Below are 27992 nucleotides of genomic sequence, written 5' to 3' on the forward strand. Positions count from 1 at the left end.
TTCCTGCTAACCTCAGACCTGCAGGTGGTAGGCTCAGTGACCAGCCCCTGCCTGGCCTGGTTTGCTATTAGAACCCAGTTAGGTGGTGTCCTTTCGTGGGACCCTGATCGTCACACTTTGCGTTACCAGGGACCTGGAGCTCCACCAGACGGCTCTCCCACTTACCCTGTAGTCAGTGATAAGCCCTGGAAAAGAGAAAGACAGGGAAACAAGAACCCATTAGACGCACTGCTTGATTACGGGCCTAATGGTTCTCATCTTTAGGTCGGTACTTGGTCTCCTGAACAGGAGCTGGGTGTTCTTTGTGGCACTTCCCAAGGTGAGAGGTGTAAGGGGGTCCCCAGGAGCACGGTGCCCCGAACACGAACGGAAAATGCTGAATTATGAATGGACCCCATCCATTTCTCTTTTGGCAGGTCCATGAGCACGAGAATCTGAGATTTCTCTGGGAGTAAGTTGGATGCACGGAAAGCCCTCATCATTCATTCATTCATGTGTGGGAAGGCGAATGTGCGACGTGAAGAGTGATTAGAGTATAAAAAAGACTCAGGCTTTTGAGGGGCACTCATCTCCGTATCCTCGGCTCTCAGTCCAGTGTCTGGCACAGGACGGACACCAGTGAGTGCCCCTGAGTTGTTTTCATTGTCCTGGATGCAGTGACTTTGCAGGGGCTATGAAAATGGCTGGTTTGCAGTCAGTCTCTGCACCTGCCTGAAGTAGCAATTGCAGCATCAGAAGGGGGAAGGGACACTGGACGAACACCCTCATGGGCCTGAGTTCCCACACGCTCATCCTAGGAAGGAATCGGGGGAGTTTGCAGGTGTGCCACAGTTCTGATCCTCTAATGTGGTCCAGACCAGGCCCAGTGCAGCTCCATCGTGTCCCTCACTCCAGGGTAAGAGTGGCCATGGCTTGGCCCTAGCTGGCCTTACTGAGGTCAGCTGAGACAAGCTGTCCACCTGACGCAACCCACTGTCACCCTATACACTACTCTTGACACACTGTACAGACAGGTCTACACTGTATTTACGTGAAAACCTGGAGTCACAGCTTCCTGTGCTTCCCTGACTGCCATCTGGCCAGGAGAGACCAGGCATTTCCTCGGTTTGGGCCATAAAATGACAGATGGGAGAAGGAGCAGGGTATTTTGCAAGGGCCAACCTCCTTATTTCAGGAGGGACCCTGAGACAAAGCCCAAAGCCACACCACCTATGTCAGCTCCCAACCCATCCTCTCTTACACCCTGTGGGAGGGAGTTAAACCAACGTCCACAGCAGTCACCGCAAGGGACCTGAGAGGGATGCACAGATGCCAACAGACATCAAAGAACAGCACCCAAAAGCATATTGACCTGAAATCAGCACTCCGAAAGGATTTATCGAAAACCCAATGACATCGTGAATGAAGGCGAATGAGTGTCCCTCCCTTTTGGTTTATGTAACTGCACCATCCCAACAGCCACTGGCCACATTAAAATTAAATAAAATTAAAAATTGGGTTCTTCTATCAGACTAGCCACATCTTAAGTACTCAGTGGCCACGTGTGGCTTAGTGGCCGCCGTAAAGCATAGTGCAGAATTATAGGACATTTCTTTCACCGTAGAAAACCATTGACCGTGCAACTGATGCTTTTAGGAAAGGGTTCAGACCCATAGCACCGCAGGTAAACCACCTGGTCGGTGAGAGGCCGAGTCTGCTTCTCGGGGAAGCTGCTCCCTCCACGGTGGGCTGCAGACCTGGCTCAGTTTGCAGGCCTGACTGGTGTTCACTGCGACCAGAAAGAATGCCAAGGCCCCTTTTCACTTATACTGTGGGCTTCTTAATACGATTTATGTGCCCGGTGTGTCTTCACAACTATACAACATACATGTGGGCTGAGCAGCTTCTAAATTTGCACGTGGCAACTAGTAAAAACAGTGAAACGACACAATGCATAAGAGAAGACCGGCAAGAAATTCAAGCACATGGGACCATGACTGCATTTGGGGGGTGGGGTGATGGGAACTTCCCGACTCACCATTTACTCTCTTATGTTTTCTAAACGTACAGTTTTTCTAAAGAAAGAAAGAATCTGTCTGAAAAGCCTATATACCCAGTGTGGCCACGTTTCCCTGTCACCAACATGGTGAAAGAATTTTCAGTTATCAAAAAGAAAAGTCCCATTTATTTTGGCCCCAGTCCTACCACTGGCTGGCAATGCGTCCACCGAGACACCATATGTAAAAATGCAGAATAAACGCAGGGATGCATTGTGACCGTACCCTCTCACGCTGTGGCCGCTCCCTCTGTCCAGGCAAGTACTATTCTAGTGGGGAGCTGTGGGGTGACAGTCCCTACCCCAACCACCCCCAAGGATCTTAGAAGAGAAGACAATAAACAAGCAAGCAGTGGGCGAGGGTTTTGTTGCTGGTCACGTGCCATGTAGGAGCCTTCAGGGTGAAGTGACAGATGGAGATGCTGAGGGGTCACCTGCTTACACGGAGAGGCCTGGGAAGACGTCCCCGAAGGGAAGCCTTTGTTCTGGGTCTCAGTAATGAGAGCCAGGTATCGTAAGGAGCCAAGGAAGGGACATCTAGCTGGGCCTGGTGAGCTGCAGTGTGTGGTGACAGGGGCAGGGCCAGGCCACCAGGGTCACGTGGGCCATCCGCAGTGGTTTCTGAATGCCCCTCTCTGCCCCACCAGGCTTCGTAGGTGGGCACTGGGCCTGGTCACTGTTGCACCACCAGTGCCAGGCATGGAGAGCAGGTCTACAAACCAGATGGCGAGGGCGGCATTGGTGTGCCTTATACGATTTTCTCTTTACTCCCAACCCTCCCCCACCCAACTCTCTTCATTCCCTTTCTTCTCCCACTGGTCCTGGCATAAGTGGACGCACGTGTCACGGAGTCACTGGGGCAGTCATTACTTTAGCAGGTGTCCACCTCTGTGCTGGAAGCCGTGCTGCCGGGCCCCCGCTCTGGCATTGAGCAGGTCTGGAGAGGGGGCCCCACTGAGGGGCCCCGAGGGCTCATCACCACCCTACCCTCGGGAAGCAGCCCTTCCTGGGCTCTCCACACAGCGCTCCATGGGGATGCCTCTTGGACCGGAACCTTCACCTCAGGCTTCTAGGCATTTCAAATGCAGCTCCGATGAAAAAAAAACCGGAAACAGATGGCAGAACGCGAGGACCCCTCTTACCTGAATCCTGGTGGCTGTGTTTCAGGTAGAGAGGGTCCAGTTTAAAGGCTCCTGTGAGGTCTGCTCTCTTTTTCACCCTGGACGTAGAGAACAGATGCTGAGGCTTCATGAGCAGGCACCTCAGAGGGACCCCACGCCCTAGCTGTCTGTCCCTTCTTCCACCTGGCCCGGCTCAGGCACCCTGGCTTCAGAGCCCCTTCCCGGGACCCCGCTCTGCACACATGCCCATCGGCTGTGCTCCCGCCACCCCTGGGGTCACTGCAGCACAGCGTGAGTCTCCAGAGCTCTGAGCACCTGGAGGACGGGCAGAGGCCAGTATAAGAAAGAATGAATATTTGGTCTTTGGCTCCCGGCACACAGTTCCTAACCCCCTGGGATCGTGCAGGGATAAGAGCATCTTTTGTACGCCAAGGAGATGATAGGTGGTGGGCTCCCTAGCCAGGAAAACCAAGTCCCGATCAGAAGGCTGGAAGGTTGAGCCCCAGCCCTTGTCTCCGGGGAGCGAAGGGGCTGGAGCCTGAGTTTACAGTCAATGGCCAATGAGTCGATCAGTCATGCGGACGTAATGATACGCCCATCAAACCCCCTAAATGATGGGGTTCAGAGAGTGTCGGGGTTGCTGAACACACCGATATGCTAGGAGAGGGGGCCCCGTGCCCCCACCCCGGGCTGGGCATCTCGTTCATTTGTCTCGTTTCTAATAAACCAATAAATGTAAGTACAGCTCTTTCCCGAGTTCTGTGTGGTTCTAGCTAACTATCAAACCTGAAAGAGCAGGGGGTTGTGGAAACACCCACTTTGTAGCCACGTGGGACCCACTGCTGCCACTGTTTTCTGAGGTGGAGGTGGGGTCGAGTCAGGCTGAGCCCTTCCCCGTTGGGGGGGTGCCCACTCCCGGGGCTCAGAGGCGGGACTGCGGTGGGACACCAGGTGTGTGGAGAGCTGGGGGGCTGGTGTCAGGAGCAGGAACACAGCAGGGAGGTGTTCGTTTTCTGTCCTTCCAGGCCCAGCTTTGTGACAATGGCCTCTCTGCCTCATTTGGCAGCATTGACACTGACTCAAAGCAATTTTGTGGCAAACAGAGTATCTTAGGGGCAAACTAAGGAAGACACGTCAGTCTGCCAGTAGCTCAGGCTTGAAAGCAAATCGATGGGAGCGTCCCTGGGGGATGGAAGCCAGCGAGCCTGAGACAGAATACAGGGTGGGGTGCAGCGAGGAGCCGGCAAGAGGCCGGGTTTACTTCTGCAAGGCAGGTGCGGTATGATTCCTTCCAAGGGTTAAAGGTGGCAGTAAGGAGCTGTGTGGTGTGGACTCTGACCCATGGAAGGGACAGGTCACGCTGCTGTTAGGTGTGCACGGGAGATTTGTGGCATTGTAACCACCGCATGAGGACCCCTGGAGGAATTCCCTTTGGGTCCCTCTGTACTTGGGAAGGCTCTGTGCCCAGCCTTACAGAGAGGGGACAGTGAGAGAGAAAGGCGCAGGAAGACTTCTGTCTCTCAGCAGAACTCCACCCTCTGTCGTGACGATCGCACTGCCATTCCTACTGACGCCAGCACGACCTGCCGGCTGTTTCGTTTTTTAATTAAAAAAAAAAAGGATTCTGCAGTGTTAAAAACCTTGCCAAAAGGTACAAATGGTCAGCTAGCCACCTCACTGCCTTGGAGCAAAACACACAGGTAAATCCCTGTGCACCCCTCGGGTCACCACCGCAGAGGAGGCCGGGGGCTGCACAGGGTTTATCTCAGGGGTTTATCTCGCCCACAGAGTTCCACTGACTTTCCTATACAAATTCCTGAGAAATCCACAGTGTTGTTTCACTCATTTCTAAACAACATAAACATAAGGTGTTTAAACACAAGTGGCATCATCTTTTGTGTGTAATTTTCTGCGATATTCTCTCAAAATTATCCCAGTGAGCTTCCGACCTGTGCAGCCATGTGGTTTCCATCCACTTGGGGGCGCTGCCTCCGTGGACTCCATCCTCTAACGATCACCGTTATCTGCCCTTCTGCTGTGTCCCACGTACTGTCTTTCCCCTCTGCAGACACACAGGCCGTCCCACTTGGACGGCGGTGCCCAGTGGGAGCCCTGCTCAGACAGGCAGAGGGGTAGCCTACGCACGGGACAGGGAGGCTGCAGTCCAGCTTTCACCTGTGGTCTGGCCATACACGCCAGGACTAAGACCCAGGACTACTTTCAGCATTCAGACAGACAGTGGAATCAGTGACAGCTTGAACAAAAGTGGAAGCAAAATTGGGGCCTGACTGCATCATTCACACCAACACCAGCTCTCAGTGTCCAGTATCTCCTGTGTCCGCGGTAATAATCCGACAGGCTCTGTGTGCACCATTTCGTTTACAAACATGTGAGTCGCTTTGCACACGTGTGTTCTTTATCTCCATCCTGTGAGATACGTAATTCTATCTGACTCCTTTCCCTCAGTCCTCGGTTTTAAAATTTCACCCCTTTTGCTAGTATCCAGCACGGGCCTGTGGCTGTGGCGTGGGGTGTGTGCCCTCTGCAGGGTTAAACCCCTCAGCCCCCAGTCACCTACACCAGGGAAGCTGTGATAGGATCAGAGGAGATGACAATGAGGACACAGAGTGCTACCTAAGAGCAGACATGATTTCAAATGAAAAACTCGGACGCCACATGTTACTGCAGGAAATGTCAGGCTGGGGCAACCCCGGCCTCGAGGATGGTGTGGACGCGTCCCACCAGGGACTGAAGGCCCCTCCTCAGACAGCCCTCAAACTCACATATTTTACTTCCTTGTATCATCCAGTGCTGGCATTTAACTTGTTATAGCATTTCTTCAAACCAGGTGAGCAAGCGTGACATGTGCTCCAGGGGCTGGCGCTCACGTGTGCACACGTGTGGCACCAGAATGTTCCAGGTCGCAGTGGAACCACAGCACGGGTCCCACCAGTGGGTTAGAAACGGAGCGCATAGCGTGCAGGGGCTGTCTGCACCCCCCACACACACACCCCACACCTGCCGGCTCCTCACACAGGACACTGTTCTCAAGACTAATGAACAGGGAAACTTACCACATGGCAGAACAGTCAAAATTCACCAAAAGCCATTTGTGAGGATTAAAGTTAAAGGAATCCGCAAACTGCCAAGGAATAATCAAAACAAAAAGAAGACATTTTAGTTATTAATGTTTAGTTATAAGGCAAGACGCCATACAGGACAATTGTCAGTGTGTCGTCTCAAGTGAAACAGCAGACCATGCAGAGGGGTCCCCGTGCAGTGACGGCACCCTTGGGGCTGGGGACACGGGGACAGTGGAGAAGGTCTGGGCTCCAGGACTCCCTAGGGCAGCCCCCTGACCTATCTGAGCCTGTTTTCTTTCATTGTCAAGTGGGATAACAAATCGCCCCTCATGAAACAGGAAGCAGATGCAGATCTGATTCTGGCTGGAGCACAGCCGGTGGAGGGGAGCTTTGGGTCAGCGACGGGGCTTCATGTCCCCAGTGGGTCACCGCTGCAAACAACTGGTTCTAGGGTCACTCACCAGTTTTAGGTGCCACCATATTTTCTAGCAGAAAACAAGAGATTTCAACTATCAAGTGGCCAAGCAGGGCACTCCACACTTTCACTGAGCAGTCGTTAAGTGATGAACTCTTATATTTTTCAAAATGGGTGCCCTGGTTTGTCCTCTGACTGATGAACAAGACCTGAGTCCACCTGGAGGGCCGGGGACATGGCCACGGGGCAGAATCCATAGTTGAAGCAGAAATAAAGGCAGTGGCCATACCAGGCCCCGTCTGGCTGAATGTCCTAATCTCCCCAAGGCTTTGGGACACCTCCTTTCCATTTGTCCCAGGGATGAGCCCCGAGGAGGCACTGGGGGTCCAGGGTCCAGGTGGGCATCAACAGGGACATTAGGACAGCTGATGACAACCTTGCACGTCAGCCCACTCTGGGGGTGCAGATTAATTTCCTTCTAGGCTTTAATAAAGGTAATTTTGAGGAAGAGACAGGAAATTACAAGCAGTTTCATTTGTTGATAAAAGGAAACAAAAGGTAAAAGGAACGCTTTGTTTGCTGAGAATTTTATTAGCTCGCTCCTGGGGGGCTGATCTGTGTAAACTTCTTCCATTTCCCAACTGCGATATTTTCCTCCTGCTGACAGAGAGAGGTCCCTTATCTGCAGGGCAGGGCCGCGGGCAGGATATTGCAGCCTCTTATCTGAGCAGCTGAGCGGCTAGGCCCTTGCTCGATAGGAAGGAGTCGCAATCATGGAGGAAGATGGAAATGCTCATTGTCGGGCATGAAATCCTGTCTGCTGCTGATAGGGTCCCGCTGCCACGCCCCCTGCTGCGGTGGGCTGACAAGCAGGCACCCCTGGGAAAGGTGAAACCTCAAGTTTGTGGGGAAGAGAAGAGAGGTAGCAGGAAAAGGTCGGAAACCCTAAACCTGATCCTTGGAAAGGACCACGCTTAGGAGAGGCACACAGACCCCCAGGAACGCCTTGCCCTTCTTTCTTTGAGCTGCAGGAAAACACACTCCTAGTAATGGCACCATCCCTGTAATAAAGGTATTTATACAGCATGAAGAATTATTCTTCATTTCCCAGCACCAAACACCCACAAACCAGCAATGAGCAGTGAACCACAGAGGGTGGGTGTCAGTGCCCCCTTACCAGAGCCTCTCACATATCGCCTGACATTTACAGGGGCTTCGCGAGCTCCATTTACACCCCGGATTGATCGAAGCCCCAGCACGCATTCAGTGATCAATAAGTCATTACTGAACGAATGAGGGAATACATGAATGAGTGTGATGGAGATATAAACCAGACTGCTGCTTATTCATTAGCATGAAGGGGCTTGTTGTTTTCAAAGATGCAGACAATTGTATTCTACAGCTCTGACCCCCGCGTTCCTGGTATTACGGCGTTATAAGATCCAAGTCCATAACCAGAAAATGGGTTGGCGCACGACATGAGAGTGGAGACAGGTTCTGAGCGACCGTCTCTCCAGACCATGGTGAAAACTGATAACAGCACCTAATCCATGCACAGTGCTTATTGTGTGCCAGATGCTGTTTTTGAGCCCTTTAAGTATGGTTGGCTTCTCCGCTCCTAACAACAACAGCTTGAAGGAGGTATCAACTAAACCAATTTGTGAGATGTGGAGAGGATCCCTAACCTGCCCAACGGGACACAGCTCGCCCTAGAGTAAAGCTGGTATCCAAATGGCTGTCAAGTGCCACAGACCATGCTCTTAATCCCTGCACCATGCTTGACGAAGCCTCAGGGAGCCCCTGCCTCAGAGCACAAAGCGGCTGCTGGGGCTCCTCTGACATATCTCCTTCCCAGACACACTGCCAAATGCACCTCTGTTACATTTACATCTGCGTTCCTGCAAGGAGGACCCTACTGCTCTGTGAGCTGCTGCCAACAATGAAATCCTGTGGGAATCCAAAATGAAACGCCAGAGCACACCCACAAAGTGCTGTCTCCATGCTGTGTGCATGGACCACGTTACGCTCTGCAGCCCTGTGGAGGAGCTGAACACTGGTCCATAATTCTGTTTGCTATTCCTCAAAAGAATCAGATGTGTTAGTTGGCGTTCCAGGCCTCAATTTTACAAATTCTGAAAGTGGCACAGGACATTCCAATGCACTGATAGCTGCTCGTTCAATATTGATCAGAGCACAGCTACCGTATTGAACCAGACCAAATGGAATCACACATTGGTATTTTAAATGACTCCTCGATCTGACACCCATTAAGATTTTACGTTGTTCCTAGATATTTTCCCACAGTTTTATGAGCGAAAACCTCTCCAACTGTGACAGCTCTGCCCAGGATTTGTGCAGACTGAAAAACAGCTGTAGACGTCTGGTGCATTGCAGGAGACAGTTTGCCCATCCGGGAGGTTCGCACCTATGTCATAAGGGGCGTGATCACTGGAATTGGTTAGAAAATAACGTGCTGAAAAATTGAATGTCACATCCCTATCCATCACCTCACTCAGGCCACTGGCTACACAGGACTTTTGAAAACACGATCTTGTTAAAGAGCACACCCACCTCTACTCCGTTCAGCAGGTGCCGGAACTCAGGGCAGATGAAGGCGCTGCCTGCGTAGGCCGCGTCGATGTGCAGCCACACGCCCTCCTTGTTACCTGAAGGACAGAAGCGACTTGTGAGCCCTCCCGCGGATGCCCTCCTTGCGTGGTCTGACAACTGGCCCCGCCCTGTCCCAGAGTCCTTCCCGCTGCAGTCTACCCTCGGCATTTGTTCACCTGGTCTCTAGATCCCAGAAAGACTCCTCCCCTGAAGATCAAAAGTGTCCCGAGGACATGACATTCCCACGGAGGATCACGGAGCAACCTGAGGATGTTCTACGGGGAAAGGGTCCGGGTTCCATCACCTCACTCGGGCCAGCCTCCCTGGGCACCCGCAGAGCCCTCAGGGATGGGGCAGGGAGCCAGGGAGGGCACAAGCCTTGGGACACTAGGGTTTCTCCTGGAAACAACGGGACAGGCCCTGCTGCTGCGGCTGAGATGCTCTAACGGGTAGCTGAGTCTGCTTCCCGACTGTGTGGGCCACTCCTGGCCACTGCTGAGGGCTCTGCACTTTCCATTGGAGGCATGGGTGCGGCCTGACATGCCAACGACTGTGTTAGGTTCAGGACTGTGGTGCAGCGGGGCAGAGCAGGACTCCGCCTGACAGGCAGTGGAGTCAGGAAAGATGCCGCCACGAGGGTGAGAGGGAGACACAGCTCCGAGGGGAAGACAGGCCCTCTCCTCCCTAGCCCTGTGTCCTCCTCCGCAGCCATCACCCTCGCAAGAGGGATGTTTGGCTAAAAACACCCACAAACCCATCCACGCTGTCCACGCCTCCAGGACAGACAGGAGGGGTCCCCAGGAGGGGGCCAGAAGGAGGCCAACCCCCAGGCTCTGTCACTCAGGGCGTATTGGAGCTGCGGGAACGGTGGTGGGTAGGAGTGACAGAGGGGCCCCAGAGGAAGGTGTGCTGTAAGGAATTAACTTCCCAAAAGAGACCTGGCCTTGCCCTCGGCTCCTGGCAGTGACCTCCGGCCCTTGATCTCCCTGCCTGACATGTGTCTGCTCCTGCCTGACTTTGGCCCCCAGACAGTTTAGCATGATTTATGATGGGGCTTTGGGCCAGGCCACATCAGCTCTGGCTTCCGGAGGAACCAGAGACCCCAGGAATTAGATGGACCTCCAGGAGTGGCTCGAGACTGGGCAGCAGGTGGGCAGTGCGTGACTGAGCGCCAAAAGAACTATGGACATGGAAAGCTCAGGCGAGCTTCCCTGGCAGAGAGGTGCCCCACTTGTGCATGTTGTCCTGCATTGCGGCTGGGGAGTCAGCCAACCATGACCCCTCGGGAGAGGAGAACCAGAAGTTCTAAGCTGCGACCCCCCCCCGCACGCCGTCCCATGTGTCTCCTCCCAGGAATAAACCATAATGGTGATATGCTCTCAGGCGTTCTGTGGGTCTTTCTTCGGATTATCAAAACTGAGGGTATTTTGGGGAAGCCTGAATTAGTGTCAGAAGCAAGGAGGGTCTTTCAGGATGGGGTTCCCTCTAAACTTTCCTGGCCTAAAACTCCGGCAGAAGGAACTCAGAATTCCATGGGAGTGGCCTCTGAATGGGCTTCTCTCCTTTCCATGGGAGGCAAAGAGCCATTGCACCAGCCCTGTGTCCCATCTGGTGTCACCAGCTGACATCACGACCTGCCTCTGGACCCTCTGAGTGTTTTGGGTCACCGAGACCCCAAGGCCAGAGCACAGGAGTTACATGCCCAGGACAGGTCCACCAGCACCCAGGCCTCACCGCCTGTCAGCTGCAGCCCCTCCCAGCCATCCTTGTGCCACTGTCCCACCCACCATTCTCCCCATCCACGTGCCCTGGGACCCCCAACCACATGCCCCGGGGCCCCCAACCACATGCCCTCAGGCCCCGTCTCCGTGCTCTGGGACCCCCATCCACACTCGCCGGGACCCACAACCACACACCCCGGGACCCCCATCCACATGCCCTGAGATTCCCATCCACACACCCCAGGACCCCCATCCACATGCCCCAGGACCCCGTCTCCGTGCTCTGGGAACCCCACCCACACTCCCTGGTACCTCCATCCACATGCCCTGGGACCCCATCTTCATGCTCTCGGACCCCCATCCACACTCCCCGGGACCCCCATCCACATGCCCTGGAACCCCGTCTCCATGCTCTGGGACCCCCATCCACACTCCCCAGGACCCCGTCTCCATGCTCTGGGACCCCCATCCACATACCCCAGGAATGCTCACAGCTACAGCACTAAGTTTTCCTTTAAAGAATCCTGTGAGGGAGATGCTATCATTTCACAAGCGTCGCTTTCCTGTGTACTTGACGGATGCAACTCAGAAGTGAAGGCACACAGGTTTGAGCGGTGGGCCTGGGCTGCACCACGGCTCATCTGTGACCAAGGCCGTGCCCCATGCTGTTACCCACAGCGCTGGAGAAGGGGTCCACTCCCCAAGTATGGACCACGGCGGATCGCGGGTTAGGAGAGGGGAAGAAACGTGGTGGGGCCACACGGAGGGTGAGCCAGTAACCAGGGGTTCCCCTGAAACACCCTGAGACCGGCACAAGCTACAGTGTGGTCCTGGAGTGTGACCAGCTCCAGGGACGTCCGCATGCTTAGCTCCTCCCAGAGCGTCATGTCCCAAGGACAGAGAAACGGGATTTCAGGAGCCGGTGCCTCCAACTGATGACAGGCCACCAAAACCCATCCCAGGGCTAACTCTCAACCAGCCTTACAGTCACGGTCACCTTTGAACAACACTGAATTCCTGTGTTGTTCACTAGGAGAAAACCTAAGTGCTGGGGGGCGGGGGAGGAGGTGGCGAGTAACACGTATGAAGCTCAGATTCTTCTTTGGAGAAACCCAGTGTTTGGGTATTGATTTGCTTAATCGCTTTAAACAATTTGTTTAACTACATTCAGTAATCTCAAGAAGGCTAGAAAGGATGCTGGAAAACTTACTTTAAGGGCGGGTGATCTCACGCTATGTGTACACGGCCCTCGGGAAGGGGCGTGCTGGCGTTTGGAGAATGTATTCTCCTCTCCTCAGTGGGGCAGTCAGCCTTGCACTTATGTCACTTTTTACTGCTAGCAACAGCTGGCTTTTGAAATAAACAGTGTGTTGGTAAAGCTAAGCCCTGCTCTTGTCCAATTTGTCCAAATTCTGGTATGTGGAGTTCCAGCTCGTGCGGTTTGTGTTATTGCAAATGAAAAAAGAGTTTGGCAAACCACCATGATGTTAAGTTGTATTATGTTGACATTATAGTGTATGTTATATTCTGTTTGTTATATTAAGTTAATATTGGGGAGGAGAACCCACGAGGAGAGTCTATGAAACTCCACACATATCGAGAACTTTCTCCAGAAGAAAATGCAATGGGTACTTACAGATGGGACCCACTTCTGAAAGCTGGTCAAAGGAGCAGCACGATGTGGTTCCCAGCGTGGCCACCACCTGGAGAGTAAAGAGCAGACAACCTTGTGAGCCCCACGTCTTGGTCACGGTTACAACCCGCCTGGGGACAACCACCGCCCAGACTTCTGTGTGTGATGCGTGGTGACCGCTGGGTGGAGACAGGGCTCTGAGCGCACACTCATCTGTGCTGGAAGCATCGTGACACCTTGAGAAGGAGCCAGGCTGGGTCGGAGCCGCCCGTGTGCTGAGGGTAGAGACGGAGCGGCTAGGTCCCTGTGCTCTGCATTAGTGACAGAGCGTACATGTTGGCTATCGTACCTCCTGTGAAGTAGGTCTGGGTCTTTCCTTAGTGAGTGTGTATGTGTGTACTGTGTATGTGTCTGTGCACATGTCCGTGTGTGTGTGCACACGTGTGTGTGTGTATGCAGAATACACACTGGCAGTGATGAGCACCCAGCAGGACATGCTGGACCGTTTCTTCTAGAACAAACAGCCTTTGGGTGGGTTCAGAGCCACCGCAGGAGTCTGGCTGCCTGTCACTCACTGGCTGTCATCAGCTGCCTTCCTCTCTCTGAATCATACTGCTCCTGAAGATTAACTCCAACCCTCCAGGAGATTTGCTCTCCTGAAGAGATTCATGAGACAGCCCTGCGATGTTGGAAATAACTCTTAACGTTGTGTTCTGAGTTAGTGCTGAGCAGCTGCCAGTGGTCACACATCTGGGGACATGGAGTGGATTCCCCTGCTTCTCTTGGTCTCTGAACATCCTGTGGCCCTGTGACAACATGTGCCACCGCCACGCGCAAGGCTTTCTGTCTCTCTCTCTAGACCCTCAAAGCTGTAATACCAGGGTCCACGTTTTATTTCTCTGTACCGCTAGGAACTGGTGCTTTGCTGGACACAGCCTAGGTGCTGAATGCAAACTCTGCAAATGATCAAAAAGCACTTATGTTTACGATAAGCCTTTCATGTTTACCAACAGGCCTAACTGACTTATGATGTCAGGTACTGTCTGGATAATGAGGTTTCTCCTGAGATAGAACAAAAGTGTGAAATTTCATCCCTCTGTGCAGCCGTTATTGAGCCCCCCGCCCCACTAAGACCCTAGCAACGCTATGTGCCACGAGAACAGAGATGGGGAGGGTGGAAACGCAGGCATCTCATCAACCTGGGACACTGTTGGAGGTCTTCCTGGTCCCATTTCATCTACAACCACCTGCGTTTGCCCAGAACACAGAGTGCACCTCCCAGAGAGCCCAACCCTCTCTAAGGGGGCATCGTGTTGTCCTGGGGATGGCTCAGCTGACACACCCTGGTTCTCTGCTGGCACAGCCCAGTCGTTGGCTGGAGAGCCACTGCCCGGGCACCAGCGCTGTCCCCTGCCCGAGGGCAGGAAGTGGTGCCAAAGCAAGTCCTGGACGCTCTATGGCAGGCGCGTGCCTCCGGGAGGCACACCCAAGGGAGTCAGGCCCTGCGAGGCTGCTCTCAGGCCTGGCAAGAGCCTTGAAGGTTTTATTATCCTTCGGGCACGGCAAGGCCAACAGATCAGGAGACGACTGCCATTGAAGGGCAGCTTGTTATACTCGAAGTTCCCAGGACAAGGGGCACCCATGCCACGCAGGCCACACGGGGAAGCACCAGGGTTGGTCAGGGGTCAGGGGGATGGGGAAACGGGGGTGAGAGTCTTTACTGTGGTTTCCGCCAGAAGGATCGGGCGCGGCAGCTGAGCAGGCCTAGGATTGGCCCTGTGGGCTCTGGAGTGGCTGTTTGCATATAAAAGGTTCACTGGCAGGGGAGTCCTTTCCTTGCTCTGGTTGTTGGCTAGCCCTGGGCCGGGTGGGGGGGTGGGGGGTGAAGTAGGCCTCCAGGGCCGCAAGGCCCCAGACGTCAATGCATCAGAAATACAGAAAATGAAAAGGCCTAACTAACAGAAACATTTAAGCCAAGCACTTGGGGCAAAAAGACCCAAGTGGGAAGCCCGGCTCTGCCACGTTGGCACCTGGCTGGGCTTGGGTTTCCTCACATACCATCCAGATGCACAGGACATGGTGCCTGCCTGTCAGTAAGGTGTCAGTGGCTCACACGGCCCACACCTCCGCTCTCCCTTCCTCTGCACCTCTGTGGGCGTTCTCCCGTCAGGGGCTACCATTCTCTGCATGCGTTTCTTTTGACTAAAGAGTCATTGACTGGGAATTCCAGTCAGTGTGTTATTTTTCTCTGGTATTTGCAATTTCTTCCTGATATATAACTGAGTACTAAAATGCTTTGTCTATGTCATTAAAAGAATGGTAAAAAAGTATGTAGTTAAAAAAAAACCACAGCATGATTCAACCATCTTAACGTCTCTTGTGATTTATTTTCTCAATTTTAAGAGTCTCTTAGGAATGATGTATCTGTCACTCAGCAATTCCTTCCATTTCGTCTCATTTTCCTCGGTTAAATTCTACTTGAATGAAATGCAATCACTTCTGTTTTTAAATGATATAAACATTAAATATCCCCTTGTTAAAATGATTTTCTATGACTGTATGCACAGAAGAGTTCACCAAATATTAATATTGTTTGTCTCTTAGGATGAGATTTTGGTTAATAGAAACCTTTATTCTTAGATTTTTACATAATTATTGATGTTTTTGCTCTGAGCCTAGAGCATTTTGTAAAAACCATCAATCCTGCCTAGTCCTGGGAGTGGCCTCAGTAGAAAACAAGAAGAGGGGACATTTTCTGGCTCCTCTGAGGCCTGGGCTTTGCAGATATGACATTCAGTTGCCACAACAACCTTATGCATGGGACTTGGTTATGACCCTTACTTTACACTGACCTAAGGGAGACTCTGGAGGTGGGTCAAGGACGCACAGAGGGGCAGGGCACGTGAAGATGGGGAGCAGGTATGGTCAACTCTTGCTGTCTTGCCAGTTAAAGGACCCAGCACCCTGGCCTGTGCCAGAGTCCCTTCCAACCAACTCAAGCCCCAAGTAGCCCATGAGGAAGGCCAGTGGGTGGGCAGTGGGCACCCAGGCTCTCAGCAAGGACGTGCCAGGCTGGCCCTGTGCGCTCAGTGTTCTAGACGCCTGCCAGTCAGCCTGTCCTGACTTCCAGAAGCCACTTGAATACTGAGTACATGCTCTGCTCCAGGCTCTGCCTCCCCCGGCTCAGCTCGGTGCCGCTAACCTGATTTTAGCCGCTCTGCAGAGGTATAATCACATTCATGCGGGTGAGGGAGGGAGGGGCACTGGGCAGGCGCCCCATCTCTGAGCCTGTGGCGGCCCTGCTGCCAGCACACGTTCCCTTCCAGAGCCTTCTCTTCTGCCTCCTTTACTTATCGACCTGCCGCTCTGCTCAGATATATGCCCTGCAGGCACTGCCTTCTGCCTGTGGCCTGACCTTGTCACATAGGGAGAGCAAACCATCAGATGGAAACCAGGGCAGTGATCACAGGCCCCAACGAGTTCCTGGAGGGCAAATATCCAGCCTCCAGGTCCAAAGCTGCCAAATGTGCCCTCAATCCCAGCAGGGGGTGTCGGATGATGAGGGTCTGCAACCCCCTGAGCACATAATGAAGGTGACATGCATCTCAGAACCAAGCCCAGAGCCACATGCCCGAGCAGAATTATAACCACTAGATCCGTAAGTCCAGGCTCAAGCCGCAGCCCCTCTGGGTCTGGGACGGCCTGTCTCCCTTTCGTCCTGCAGCTGCTGGTTTAAGATAACAACACATCAGGTGCGTCTCCTCCAACACCCTGTGATCTTCCACATCTCTGCAGCTTCGCTGTCTATCACAGTGGGTTGCTCTGACAACTGGGACATGCCCAGCAGATGGAGCGTGCCTGCTGAGCAGCATTTCCTGGCTGTACATGAGGATCCCGAGTTGCTGGGAACTGTCCCCAGTGCCCGCTCCATCCCTGGGGATTCTGGTACCATGGAGCTGGGGTGGGCCTGGGCAGTGGTACTTTCCCCCGGTGCCCAGTGGTTCCCATGTGCAGCCAGGTGGACACCACGGTGCTGTTGCCTCAATCACGTTTTACTTGCCATCACAAATGACTCCACATGCTGCCATGGCCACTCCGGGGGTGACAATTCCCAGGCTCCAGCTGCCAGGCCCACCATGTCTTTCCCCTAGAAAATGCCTACCTGCACACTAGAAAAGCAGGTGCTACTGGGCTAGTGAGGTATTTCCCCTACTTGAGTGCTGGCTTGCATCTCTCACGGACACCGTGTCTTGGTATCTACTGAGAACACTGATCTAGGGACCAGGCCTCCTGTGCTTTATTTTCCATTCGGTTCACTCGTCCGTCACACTCGTCATGACAGAACATCTAGAACCGTCACAGATGGCACAAAGAACAGTCACCGTGTGACGGCATAGTGGCACTTTCACAGGAAGCGGAAATAAGACGTCTCACCTTAGCAGAATCCTCCAGGCTAGGGTTCTCTGCTTAGTTCTGAGATTCACGCAACAGAAGGAAAAATAAGTGGACTCTTCCCCCAGCCGTCCTCAGGAGGGGCAGGCTGACAGCGTAAGTGCCACCTGGCCTGTGACCGCCTCAGCAGCCTGACAGTGGCCCAGCTCCCAGGCCCTACCCCAGGCCCAGGCGGGCTCAGAACCCCCAGGGGCCCCTGTGCAGAGGTGCTGTTGGACTTACAAAGAAAGGAATCAGGCCAGCGGCCTTGTCTCTCTCCAGGGCCTCCTGCAGAGCAGAAGCACGCATGGCAAACTTGCCATCTGAAGGGATGGCTTTTAATTTCACTCCACCAATTAATCCAGCTCTTTCCACGGAGGAGTGGGCCTGGAAAGAAATCACAGAGTTAGATCCATGCTCCACACAGGCGCCATAAGCCCCCAGCTCTGCAGAGAGGCCCCCCTATCATGCCCCCCTTCATCTGGTGAGGAGGCAGAGGCAACCCCTGACCCCCCCACCCACACCTTCTTTCCTGGAGTTGTTTCAGGTCCTGTGGGATCTTGCTTTTTCATTTAGTGAATCAGACACTTGTGAGGGTGAAGTGCTGGGTCAACATTGGTGACGTTTGTCACTCATTGGTTTGAATTCTAGAGTAAGCCATGAGATCTTGGAAAACACACCCCAGAAGTGAAGTTAAACCACCTGGATTCAAATCTGGGCCCTTCCCCTCACTGGGGTTGGGGAGGCCAGGGCAGCTTGGGGGCCAGGTCAGTAAACAGATGCTCAGTACGTAGTGTCTGGAGCAAAGGAGCCAGGACATGGCACCGTCACTGGGTGGTGGGTCCGTCCTCTCTCAGGGCCTCCCAGGAAAGCCAGCTCCTATTGCAGTCACCACCTTCTGCCTTGCCACCCCACCACTGTCTCCTTCCACCCCGTCCTGGGCCTGGGCCTCGCGCCTCCCGCTCCCAGCGGTCATCCTGTGGGGCCCAGTGGGCAGCTCAGGCTTCGGCGCACTGGGGGCCTGGGTGAACTCCGGCCCCCTGCCTGTGCCCTTGGCAGTTACCACAGTGAACCCCGACGGCTTCACGTCTGCAATCAGAACATAACAGATACTCCGAAGCACAGCTGTGAAAATGACCAGCACTGACGTGGATTCCTGGTATGGCGTCTGGCACAGAGGGCACTTAATAAGGCACCATTCCTACTCTTTTCAAACGCGGCTTGGAAATCAGCTATGAAACGGATGAGTCTCAGGTGTTCTCTTCATGGACTCGGTGCGTTCTTTTCCTTCAGATGACGGGTGAGGTGATCGTTTGTAAACTTACCACCCACACCCTGACCTAAGCCCGCTGGGCCTGCACAGACTTGAAATGGGATTCAGCGCAGGGTGAGCTGATCAGAGGGAAGACGTCTCAGGATGGCTGGTGCAGCAGAGAATGGGGCACTGGGAAGCAGTGACAACAGGATTTGTCACTAAAGCCAGCGGTGTTTTAGATTGTCCATGAGACATGGTTTTGTGTCCGTGCACCTAACTCCTGGACAGGAGGCTTTTGTCGTCCTGCCCAGGTCCCCTTGCATGGCCTGGTGTCCACCCCCAGCTGTGACGGATGGGAGCTGCTCATGGCTGCCAGCTGCCTCTTCTCTGTTGACAGCGGCACCTGGCTACACCCAACCCCCCAGGACTGACTGTACAGACGTACAAATGGCTGGCTCCTTGCCTCCAGGAGGGACAGCTGTGTGGTAGCTCATATGCCAGTGCGGCCCCCACAGGCCAGGCTACAGCTGGATTTAGCAGAGGCCACATACGTGCTTGGTCCTTCCAGCCGCACCCTGCTTCCCTCACTCCTGCAGGTTTCCCGAGAGAGCAGCCCCCTGCCCCATAAACAGTGAACACCTCAAGCCCCTCGGCAGCCCCTTCTCCCGGGGAACCGGACTGGAGAGCCACAGCACAGTGACGCCCCGAGCCCATGGCACTAATGAATTCACGTAACTCCCATGTGGCTAGAGTGGTACCAGCCATGTGGCACCCTTGGGAGAACCGAGAACACAACTCATTTTCAGCAGAGGATCCCCTGGGAAAGGGTACACCCAACCTTCACAGCAGCCTATGTCAACATCTATTCATTGAATACAGAGACATGCATTTCCCTCAAGTCCCTCGAGTACTTCTGGGGAACAAGGGAGATAGAAATATAAATGAATAGTGTTCCTCACGTGGAGGGTTCTGATGTGTGGCATCAGACCACACACGGGGAGACAAGCCTCCTGATTAAGCACTGAAGTGTGAGGGTTGCATCGATCCCACGCTGCACGTATTGCTAACTGGGACAGAGCTGTCACCGTTGAGGTGCCTGGCTTACAATGCCTTAAAGATAAGGGTGCCGGCAGCAGGAAGGCGCCCCTCCTTGTGGGATCCCACGCTGAGGGTGCGGTCCTCACGTGTCTGCTGTACCCTTGGGACTAGAGTTTACCTCATGGAGGTACTGCCCGCCAATCAAGTCTCTTTCCTTCTGTTCCACCTCACACAATTTTTTTTTTTTTAACCTTTTTCAGACAGACTGGTCAGTGGACTCACACTAGATGCTCCTATTTGCAGAGCTCCTGAGAGGGCAGCCGCTCTCTGACAGGGCAGCAGCACCAAGGGACAGGGGCTTGTGTCCCCGTGTGACGGGGACAACCAGCTCAGAGAATGTGCACGAGTTGCCTGAGATCACGACACTTAAAACGGCAGAGCTGGGATACAAGCCCAGGTCTCTGAGTCCCACATGCCACGTCTCCGCAGGGCCGCTCTGAAGGCGGCCAGGCAATCGCGGGGAAAGCCAGTGCAGGTGACCAGGGACCTCAGAGCACGTTCACTTTCAGCTGGATTTGTTAAGGTCCCACCTGCACCCACACGTCCTCTCTAATGCAGGTGTGTGTCTTAGTGACACCTGAGCCACTGTTCATAGATGGAATGTGATACCGCACAGTCTTGGTTTCCACTGGACACGAAACACGCAGATCTTGGTGGCTCAGTGGGGCTTCCAGGCAACACACTCACTTGATCTGAGGAGTAGGCCACCAGCTTTTCCAGGACAGCAGCTTCCGTCAGCCCCGGGGAGGTGGCCTGCAGGCGTTTTGTCACTTTGGCCCGAGCGGCCAGCAGGGACATCAGCGTGGCTTCACTGGCACTTCCCTACATCAAAGGAAAGATGGAAATGAGCTTCAAAGCACACAGCAAAGGAACCCACGTCTACACTGTGGGGAGCCATACCATGAACTCGCTGTGTTTTTCCTAAGAGATGAACCTGAAATTGCGAAGCCCATGCTCCTTTACGCAGGGAAACTCTGGACCCCTGTGACGGCCACTGCAGCTCTTATCATTGCAACAGCAGGTTGTCTATTTTCCGTAACATAATAGCCCGCATTTCCGAGCACTCGGCGTGCACCAGGTGTCACAGACCCGCTTTGCAGGCACTTCCCACAAATCCTCAGTCGGTGCCACTCCCATGTCCTTCTGAGGAGGGGACAGGGCCCAGGGACCAGCATCGAAGCCCAGCTCTGTGTCAGTGACAACTGGGGCAGACACGTTTGCATCTGCTTCCAAAGGGGGTATATTTTCCTCGACACTCTGAAACCGCCTCAGAAGATTTTCTTTCCATCCCCGAAGCTATGGCTTGAACTGTGTCCTCCCAAATGTCATACGTTGAAGCCCTAAAGCCCAAGACCTCAGAATGGGACCACATTTGGCGTTATGCTCCTTACAGACATCCCTGCATTTACAGGAGGTCTTTAGCACGGGCCCTAATCCACCCCGGCCGGTGTCCTTAGAAGAGGAAACGCTGAGGACCCAGGAGGGCCCAGGCAGCATGCACACAGAGAAGAGGTCACCATCTGCAGGCAAGGACAGAAGTTTCGGGGGACACCAACCCTGCCGCCACCTCACTCGGACCTCTAGCCTCTAGCGTTGTGAGACAATAAACGTCTGTTGTTTAAGCCACTCTGTCCATGGGACTTGGTGATGGCAGCCCAAGCAAATGCACACAAGGGATGCCAACAAGTCATTCTGGCAAAGAACGGTGCAAAGTTTACTGCTCTGAGGTTGGGAGCGGGTAACAGGTAATACGGACTCAGCACCCACCTGGCTAGCCCATTTAATTAGCCAGACAGTCCTGTTTTCTAATTTTGTCCCCATCTTCAGGTGGGTCACCCACGCTCGGAGGGGTTCGGTTGCCCCAAGTCAGAGGCTAGCGAGGGGCACGGTTAGGAGGGAGCCCACACTGGTCCCTTCCAGGCTGGTGCCCCCCCCCCCCCCACACACACACATCTATGAGCAGCTTTCCCTGTTCTCTCTGCTTGTCACAGTGTCTGAAGTAAATCTTAGGAGAGACCCAGGCGCTAAACACGATTAACACTGGAAAGAAAACAATGTTAAAGGTGGAGACAGGTAAGATTTTAGAGTTTTATAGAGAAACATACAACTTAAAAACCTGTCGCTAACATTTGATTCTCCCTTCATTGATCCTGATTTCCTGTTTTTATTACCAATTTAATACATTTATTCTTCTCTGAACTCATGCCCTTTGGGAAGACGGGTGAAACGTAAAGGTCAGTACGTTGACTTGGAGTCTGCAGCTCAGATGGGTGGACACGTAAACACATACGTCATCTTCTTACTTCAGCCTCTAAAAGGGGTTCGACGTCTTCTTCAGTTGGTATTTTCTCTAACAGGTTTTCGGTGGGTTTCAGACCACCCGGTTTTAGATGTGGTTAGGCAGCTCTCGCAGGGCATCGGAGCTGCCTGAGGGTGGGCACCGGCAGTCCCCTTGGGTGGCCATTCCTCCTGTGTCCCCACATGCTGCGTGTCATGGACCCGTCCTCTGCCTCATTCGTCCTCACTGGACCTGGACCGTTAAAACCTTATTAAAGGCACAGGTCCTGGTTGGGGTCCTGTCACCCCAGAACTCATGTGGGCTTGTGGCTTCTCTCCAAACCCCACTTCTACCTGAGGCCCTGGAGTCAGGTGACCCCCCCAAATGTCCAGTCCCCTCGTAACTACATCCTAAGGAAAAGCTTAGAATCACCATGCCAGTTCACTAGGGGTTTCCTTTGGGCTCTGTCCACATCCTGAGAGAAAAGTCTCCTCCTTCAGGCAACAAAAACTGATTTTAAAAATGCCCAAAGACATACTGGTCCCTCGCGCACCCAGTGCCTTGGCAGAGGGGAGCAGAAGACACGTGGATTTCTGAGCCCTTTGTTGGAAGCAGATCCCTGTGGAGGCATGAGGGAGGGATGGCAGGGGGTGACTAGTCTTGCGCTCAGAGAGCATAATGACACCTTCGCTGACGGCAGCAGACAAAGGTTGCCATGGCAAACCCGCCAAGAGGCAGAAGGAAGCATGGTGAGAGCTGAGCTGGGTCGCTGATGCTGTGAGCAGAACTGGCCCTTTATTTCCTGGGTGTTGTCATGCCACACATGGCAGGAAATTGCCTTTTCTTCCATGAGAGCTTTCAAACCCAATTAAGAGACCACTTTGCAGCCCTGTTGGCCCAGCTCAGAGGATGACTTGCCATTTGACTCAGATGCCTGTCCGTGCGCCTATGCAGACGGCTCTGAGGGGCTCAGCATTCCCTGCAGTTGGGGCTCCAGGGCTGTTACCAAGCTCGGTGCCCTCTGGGCCCTTGCAAATTACAGACAATCAATCAGCCTTGCCAGCTGGGAAGGGCAACACAGACACAGACACGTTGTCTGCTCTCGTCCAGCAAACCGAGCGGATCCAAGGAGGAGTGTGTTGCATCCCTGGGCCAACAGGTGCCAGGATTAATCCCACCCCATGCCAGGGCTGCCATTGCCTCTGGAAAATGAGCACACCGCAGCCCAAGCATGCACACTGCTGCACACTGTCGCCCGAGGGCTGAGGGGCGATTGGTGTGGCACCCACAGGCCCCACACGTGGATGTATGTGCTTGCTTCTGACAGGCCTGTGCTCTCGGGCCGGCTACACTACCTTTCTGGGGCTCAGTTTCCTCCTGGACAGAAAAGATTGTCTATAATGCAACCGGCCCTCAATAATATCTGGAGGCTGAAAAGTGACAACCCAAAGTCCACGAAATAGGCACACACTCCTAGCTCAGGGCAGGCGTTCACGCCAAGGAGCTTCAAAGTTCAGTGCAGACTTGCTCAGATCTTGGGGCCTTGGTACGGTTTTGAACAGCATCAGATGAAGGTGGCATCGGGTTAGGGCTGAAAAGAACTCAAAGTGAAACTGCTTCAGTTGTAAATCCCATGAGCCAGAAACTCTCTGGTCATTTTTATTTGTGGTCGAGTATGAATGGTCAATATGGGTTCAAGCACCAAGAGCCCCGGCAGGAAGCTGACCACCTGAGGAGACCGTCGCACCTCATCCTAACAGGTGTCCTCAGAAATATTATTTACAAGACTGAAAATTTTGGCACAGCATAAGTACTCATGTTATTTATCTGAATTGTGACACATCTCAGAAAATCACGCAATAATATTCTCAAAGAATATGTGAGTAATGGGAAATGCTCAATAAAATAGTAAGTAAAATACCATAGAGAAAAATCTGAATGCACATATTGTATTATCCCTATTCGTTTACACACACACACTGAAAGTATGCCTCAAAATGCTCCTGTCTTTCTTCCATTTGAACAATGAATATCAAGTTTTCACCCATAGAAAGGGGACATTGAGGTCAAAAAACTGGCAATGTGGAAAACTGAAACGATGTAGAGAAAATCATGAGTAATTCCCCCAAAATACAGAGGAAAAAACGACAAGAAAAGAAAACAAGAGACAACCCAACATGATGGATGCAGGTTCCCAACTCCTGAGAAGACGAGCAGAGGGCCCCGCGTGGTAACTACAGTTTAGTGGGAGAAAAAGTCCCAGAGGAAGAAAGAGGAGGTCTCCGAGGAATGGGATTCACCAAAGGCTGGGGCAGGGGAGGGAGTTGTCCAAATGAATGGAACAAATGAAAAAAGGAGCCCTTGGTGGAATGTGTGGATTATACAGAAAAAGTAAGTCTGCCACGAGCGTCCAGGCTGCAGTGCGCCGTCACGGCACCCCTGTGAGCAGCACCCCTCCTCCCAGTGCGGATGCTGTGTTTTCTGTCAATACGGCTCTGCTCTTTGTCAGAGAAGGCCGACCGTGTGCCCCTGGAGACTCAGGGCGAATGGACCAGGGCTGGAAGCGCCTGCCCCACCAGGATGAGCTGACGATGTGGGACAGTCAGTGCCGCGGCCCCCTTACCCTTCCCAAGGCCAGAAGGGCATGTGGACGTGCTGTCTCAGTGTGTCGTCTCTGTCACTGAGGTTGGCCAGGCTGCATAAACTGTGACCAGGAGGAAACTGTCCACACCTGAAATACTTTGCATTTGTGAGGAAATCAGCATTGCTGTTGTGTTAAGTTCCAGCCTGGGTCACAGCATCACATGGAAGCTTTGCTGGCCTCGTAGCCAATGCTTTTCATCAGCTTCCCACTCAGAATCAGTGATGTGATATGGAAAGACTGAGAAGCGGATGAGGACAGAGCCAGTGGGTCTAAGCCTGGCCACAGCGGCCCGTTGGTCTGGAGAAGTCCCATCCGTCACAGCATGTGGCCTGTTTAGCAGAGCGGGGCCGGGATCTCTGCGTCAGGACGACCTGAGGTGCACGACGGAATGCACATTCCTGGGCCCACCCAAAACCTGCTGAATCCAATTGCTAAGGGCAGACCCAGGTCCCCACAGTGACATTGACATGTCCTGTGTGGCCAGCAAAATAAGGATCTGCCGAAGGTGTCTATGACTTAATCTTGGAACTTGTGACTATTTACCTGACCTGGAAAAGGGGATCTTGCTGATGTGATTAAGTTAAGCATCTCGACCCAGGGGATTATCTTGGATTATCTGGATGGACCCAGTCTCATCACATGCACCCTTAAATGGAGAGCCGTCCGTCGTCAGGTGGATAAATAACTGTGACCATGAAGGAAGGGTCAGAGAGACGCAGCGCTGCTGGCTTTGAAGATGAGGGAGGGGACATGGCCAAGGAATATAGGAAACTTCTAGAAATTAAAAAAGTCAAGGAAAGATTCTCGCCTATAGCCTCCAAGGTGTCAAGCTTAATTTTAGCCCAGGAAGACCCGTGTCAGATGCTTGACCTACTGAACTCTAAGATGACAGATTTGTTTTGTTGGAAGCCACTAGAATTTGGGGCAGCAGCAACAGAAAACTGACATTCGGGAGTTGACAAATGCCGATCTGGCTGAGCAGTGTCAGGTCCGGAAATTAGGAGCTTGCTTCCTGGTTTCCTTTGGCCACGCCAGCCAGGTGGGGTATCCGTACCTCAGTGTTCTCAGTGGTCCAGCGGGCAGAGTGACAGCTGCCTTAATTAGTTCTTGCAGCCTTTGAGAAGGCAATATCTGAAAAGGGAAATCCCCTTTTGTTTCAAAGGAAACAGCGCTTTCCCAATATTATCATCATATACTTGATAAGAGGAAAGGTGTCAGGGAGGGTGGTGGGCTCAGTAGAGTCCATATTCGCTGCTAGGAGATTAAAAAGCACAGAGCCCGCCTTCTTAGAGGCATTTGTGCTGCAGCCCCCAGTGGGCAGACACATTGCCGTCACTGTCATTTGTGTCTGCCACCCCTGATGCATGCTCTGGCACATAGTCTCTCTCAAGGGTACGTGCCGGATGAGAGAATGAATTAAATTGGCACATAGAAAAGGCAGCATCTTTAGATGAACTTCTGGCTCCCACAGGCCCAGCACTTTCTAGAAGCCTTTGACGCATGTGGCCACAGCTGCCCTTGTCTCACTGAGGACAGCCCCACGTGGTGGTGAAGATCATGGCTTTGCCATCACACAGATGTGGGCTCAGACCCCACCTGTGGGACTTAGCACCTGGGAACCCATGGGCAAGTCACCTCCCTTCTCTGTGCCTCAGTTTCCTCACCTGTACAATAGGGGGATCGAAATGGCCTCGAACTCATGTTGTTGTTGTGAGAATTAAGTAACATCTGGAGAGTGCTCAGGCGTGGTGGCTGGCAACTGGGACACAACGCCAATGTCAGTTGCTGCTGTGTTTCTTACTAGGCACCTGCTAAGTGACAGCTACCATTCTGTGTACCAGGAATAGGGCCCTGGAGGACCCAGTATCAAATCTAGATCTGGTTTTCCTAACAGCACAGCCCTGCTCACTCTCCAGAAGAAACAGGAGGACACCTCTTTTTTCTGAAGCCATGGTCCCTCTGTGGAACCTGCACCCCAGAGAGCTGGGCCCCCCACCCTCCCCACCTTACCTGGATCACCCCACCCCCTTCGCCAGCGTTCTCGGCCAAAAACGCCTCTGGCAGCTGCAGCATCTTCCCAAGCCAGTCCATCATCACCGTCTCCAGCTCTGTGCAGGCCGGGCTTGCAGCCTGTTGTGGGAGGGAGGGTGGGAATTAACCACAGGCCAGCTGCCCTCCACTTCCTGTCAGTTTGATAAAGGGATGTGATAGACAGGAATACTCCGTCACTGCTGTCACTTATATTTTATCAATTTAACAGACGTTTTTAAACATTTTCAGGAGACCCATCGTGGGTGGGAATTCAGGTGAGGAGGTGAATGTTGGAGATGCAGGGAGAAGCAGCGGTGGAGATGGGACCCACGGACCGGGCTGGCAGCAGGTCCCCTCCTTCCACCTAGAGGCTCTGAGGCATTACTGGGAAGATCTGGGCCGGCGTGGTGCTGGGCGCCTGGCCCATCAGTGTCCTCACTTCTCCTATACTTGGGACTGGAGGAAACCACACTTCCAGACCCCAGACCTGCCACGGGAAGCCCTGTGCCCACCGTGTGCAAGGGTTTGCACATGTCCCCTGGTGAGCACGTCATCCTCCTCCCCTTTCTCTGCCACTGTTCTCTAGGGGCTGGTGTCGGAATAAGGGGCCAGGTCATGCAGAATTTCAGGAGCAGCAGCAGGGTTTAATCTGCCACTTGACCCGTGTTAAAATTGTCCAATCCCAGATGCCATGAGAATGCCAGGAGCATGTTTCAAACAGGTGCTCTGACCAGCACTCCTGAGAGAACGGGGGACGAGGGGAAGGCATAGGCCGTGGGGACGCCCCAGCACCGCGTGCTTCTCAGTTAACCATCCGTTTACTCACAGAAGGATCTAGAAAGCCTCCTGGTTGGAACCTCGTCCACAGTCACAGTGAGTCTAAGGGGACTGGACCAGTCAGGAGGTATCCTCTAGGCAGCTGAACTGCCTGGGAGCCTTGGATAGGGCACTGGCCTTGTGTTTGAAGCTCTCGAGATGGTGCTCTAAGGACTTTCCTGCACACGGAGTGCAGTTGGCCTTCGCCCGCCTGAGGATGGACTGAGCCGCCCCCCCCACCCCCCGCCATGTGTTCGTCACCGTGCTGCTCAGGGCCTCCGGTCCACATGTCCACCAGCTCCTGAAGCGCCACAGGTTAGAATGACAGAACCTTCTCCTGCTCATCAGCCCCCTCGGAGGGCCCTTCCCATCCCAGTGAAGCCCAGCTCCAGGCAGAGGAACCTGCACTCACTGTTAGTGACCCCACACTCAGCCAGCACCACAGCCTAGAGATGGTGTGGCAGCTCTCCAGGGTCCCAGAGGAATCAGACTGTTTTCAGAAAGAACAGACACAAGAGGGGATCTAAGCCATATCACCGTGAAGGGACAGGTCGGCTGTGGACCACCAGATGGCGTCTGCTGCGGTATGTAAGGAAACAAAACGACCTTCAGAAGGGGGTGTACTCCATCCACACAAAGGAAGGTCATCGAGGTCACAGAGGCTGTGGCCATAGTGCCCCCTCCCCCTCCCCCCGTGGAGAGGGTGGCCTCAGGGCGCCTGACAGAGGAGCAGGGCAGAGAGCTGGGGGACGCTCTGACCCTTCCTGTAGGCTGCAGCTTCTGACCCCACTCCAGCAACCTGGGACATATGGGGGGTGGGG

At 53.5% G+C, this 27992-nt stretch overlaps 1 protein-coding gene across 4 annotated transcripts in view; it reads right to left on the reverse strand.

Annotated features, from left to right (window-relative positions):
• Positions 1 to 27992, reverse strand: part of DDC (dopa decarboxylase) — a 51666-nt gene that overhangs the window by 5508 nt on the left and 18166 nt on the right. For all 4 annotated transcript variants that reach the window (XM_074341055.2, XM_088797643.1, XM_074341056.2 and 1 more), the window contains exons 4-11: positions 26335 to 26454; positions 20090 to 20224; positions 17293 to 17436; positions 12622 to 12688; positions 9226 to 9320; positions 6231 to 6298; positions 3178 to 3254; positions 166 to 185 (exon numbers count right to left, since the gene is read on the reverse strand). In XM_074341055.2, coding sequence (XP_074197156.2) covers positions 166 to 185; positions 3178 to 3254; positions 6231 to 6298; positions 9226 to 9320; positions 12622 to 12688; positions 17293 to 17436; positions 20090 to 20224; positions 26335 to 26454 — 726 coding nt within the window. The remainder of the gene's footprint in view (positions 1 to 165; positions 186 to 3177; positions 3255 to 6230; positions 6299 to 9225; positions 9321 to 12621; positions 12689 to 17292; positions 17437 to 20089; positions 20225 to 26334; positions 26455 to 27992) is intronic.

Source organism: Rhinolophus sinicus, chromosome 4 (genome assembly GCF_057876585.1).
Source record: "Rhinolophus sinicus isolate RSI-liver-muscle chromosome 4, RSI-T2T, whole genome shotgun sequence".
NCBI classification, from domain to species: domain Eukaryota; kingdom Metazoa; phylum Chordata; class Mammalia; order Chiroptera; family Rhinolophidae; genus Rhinolophus; species Rhinolophus sinicus.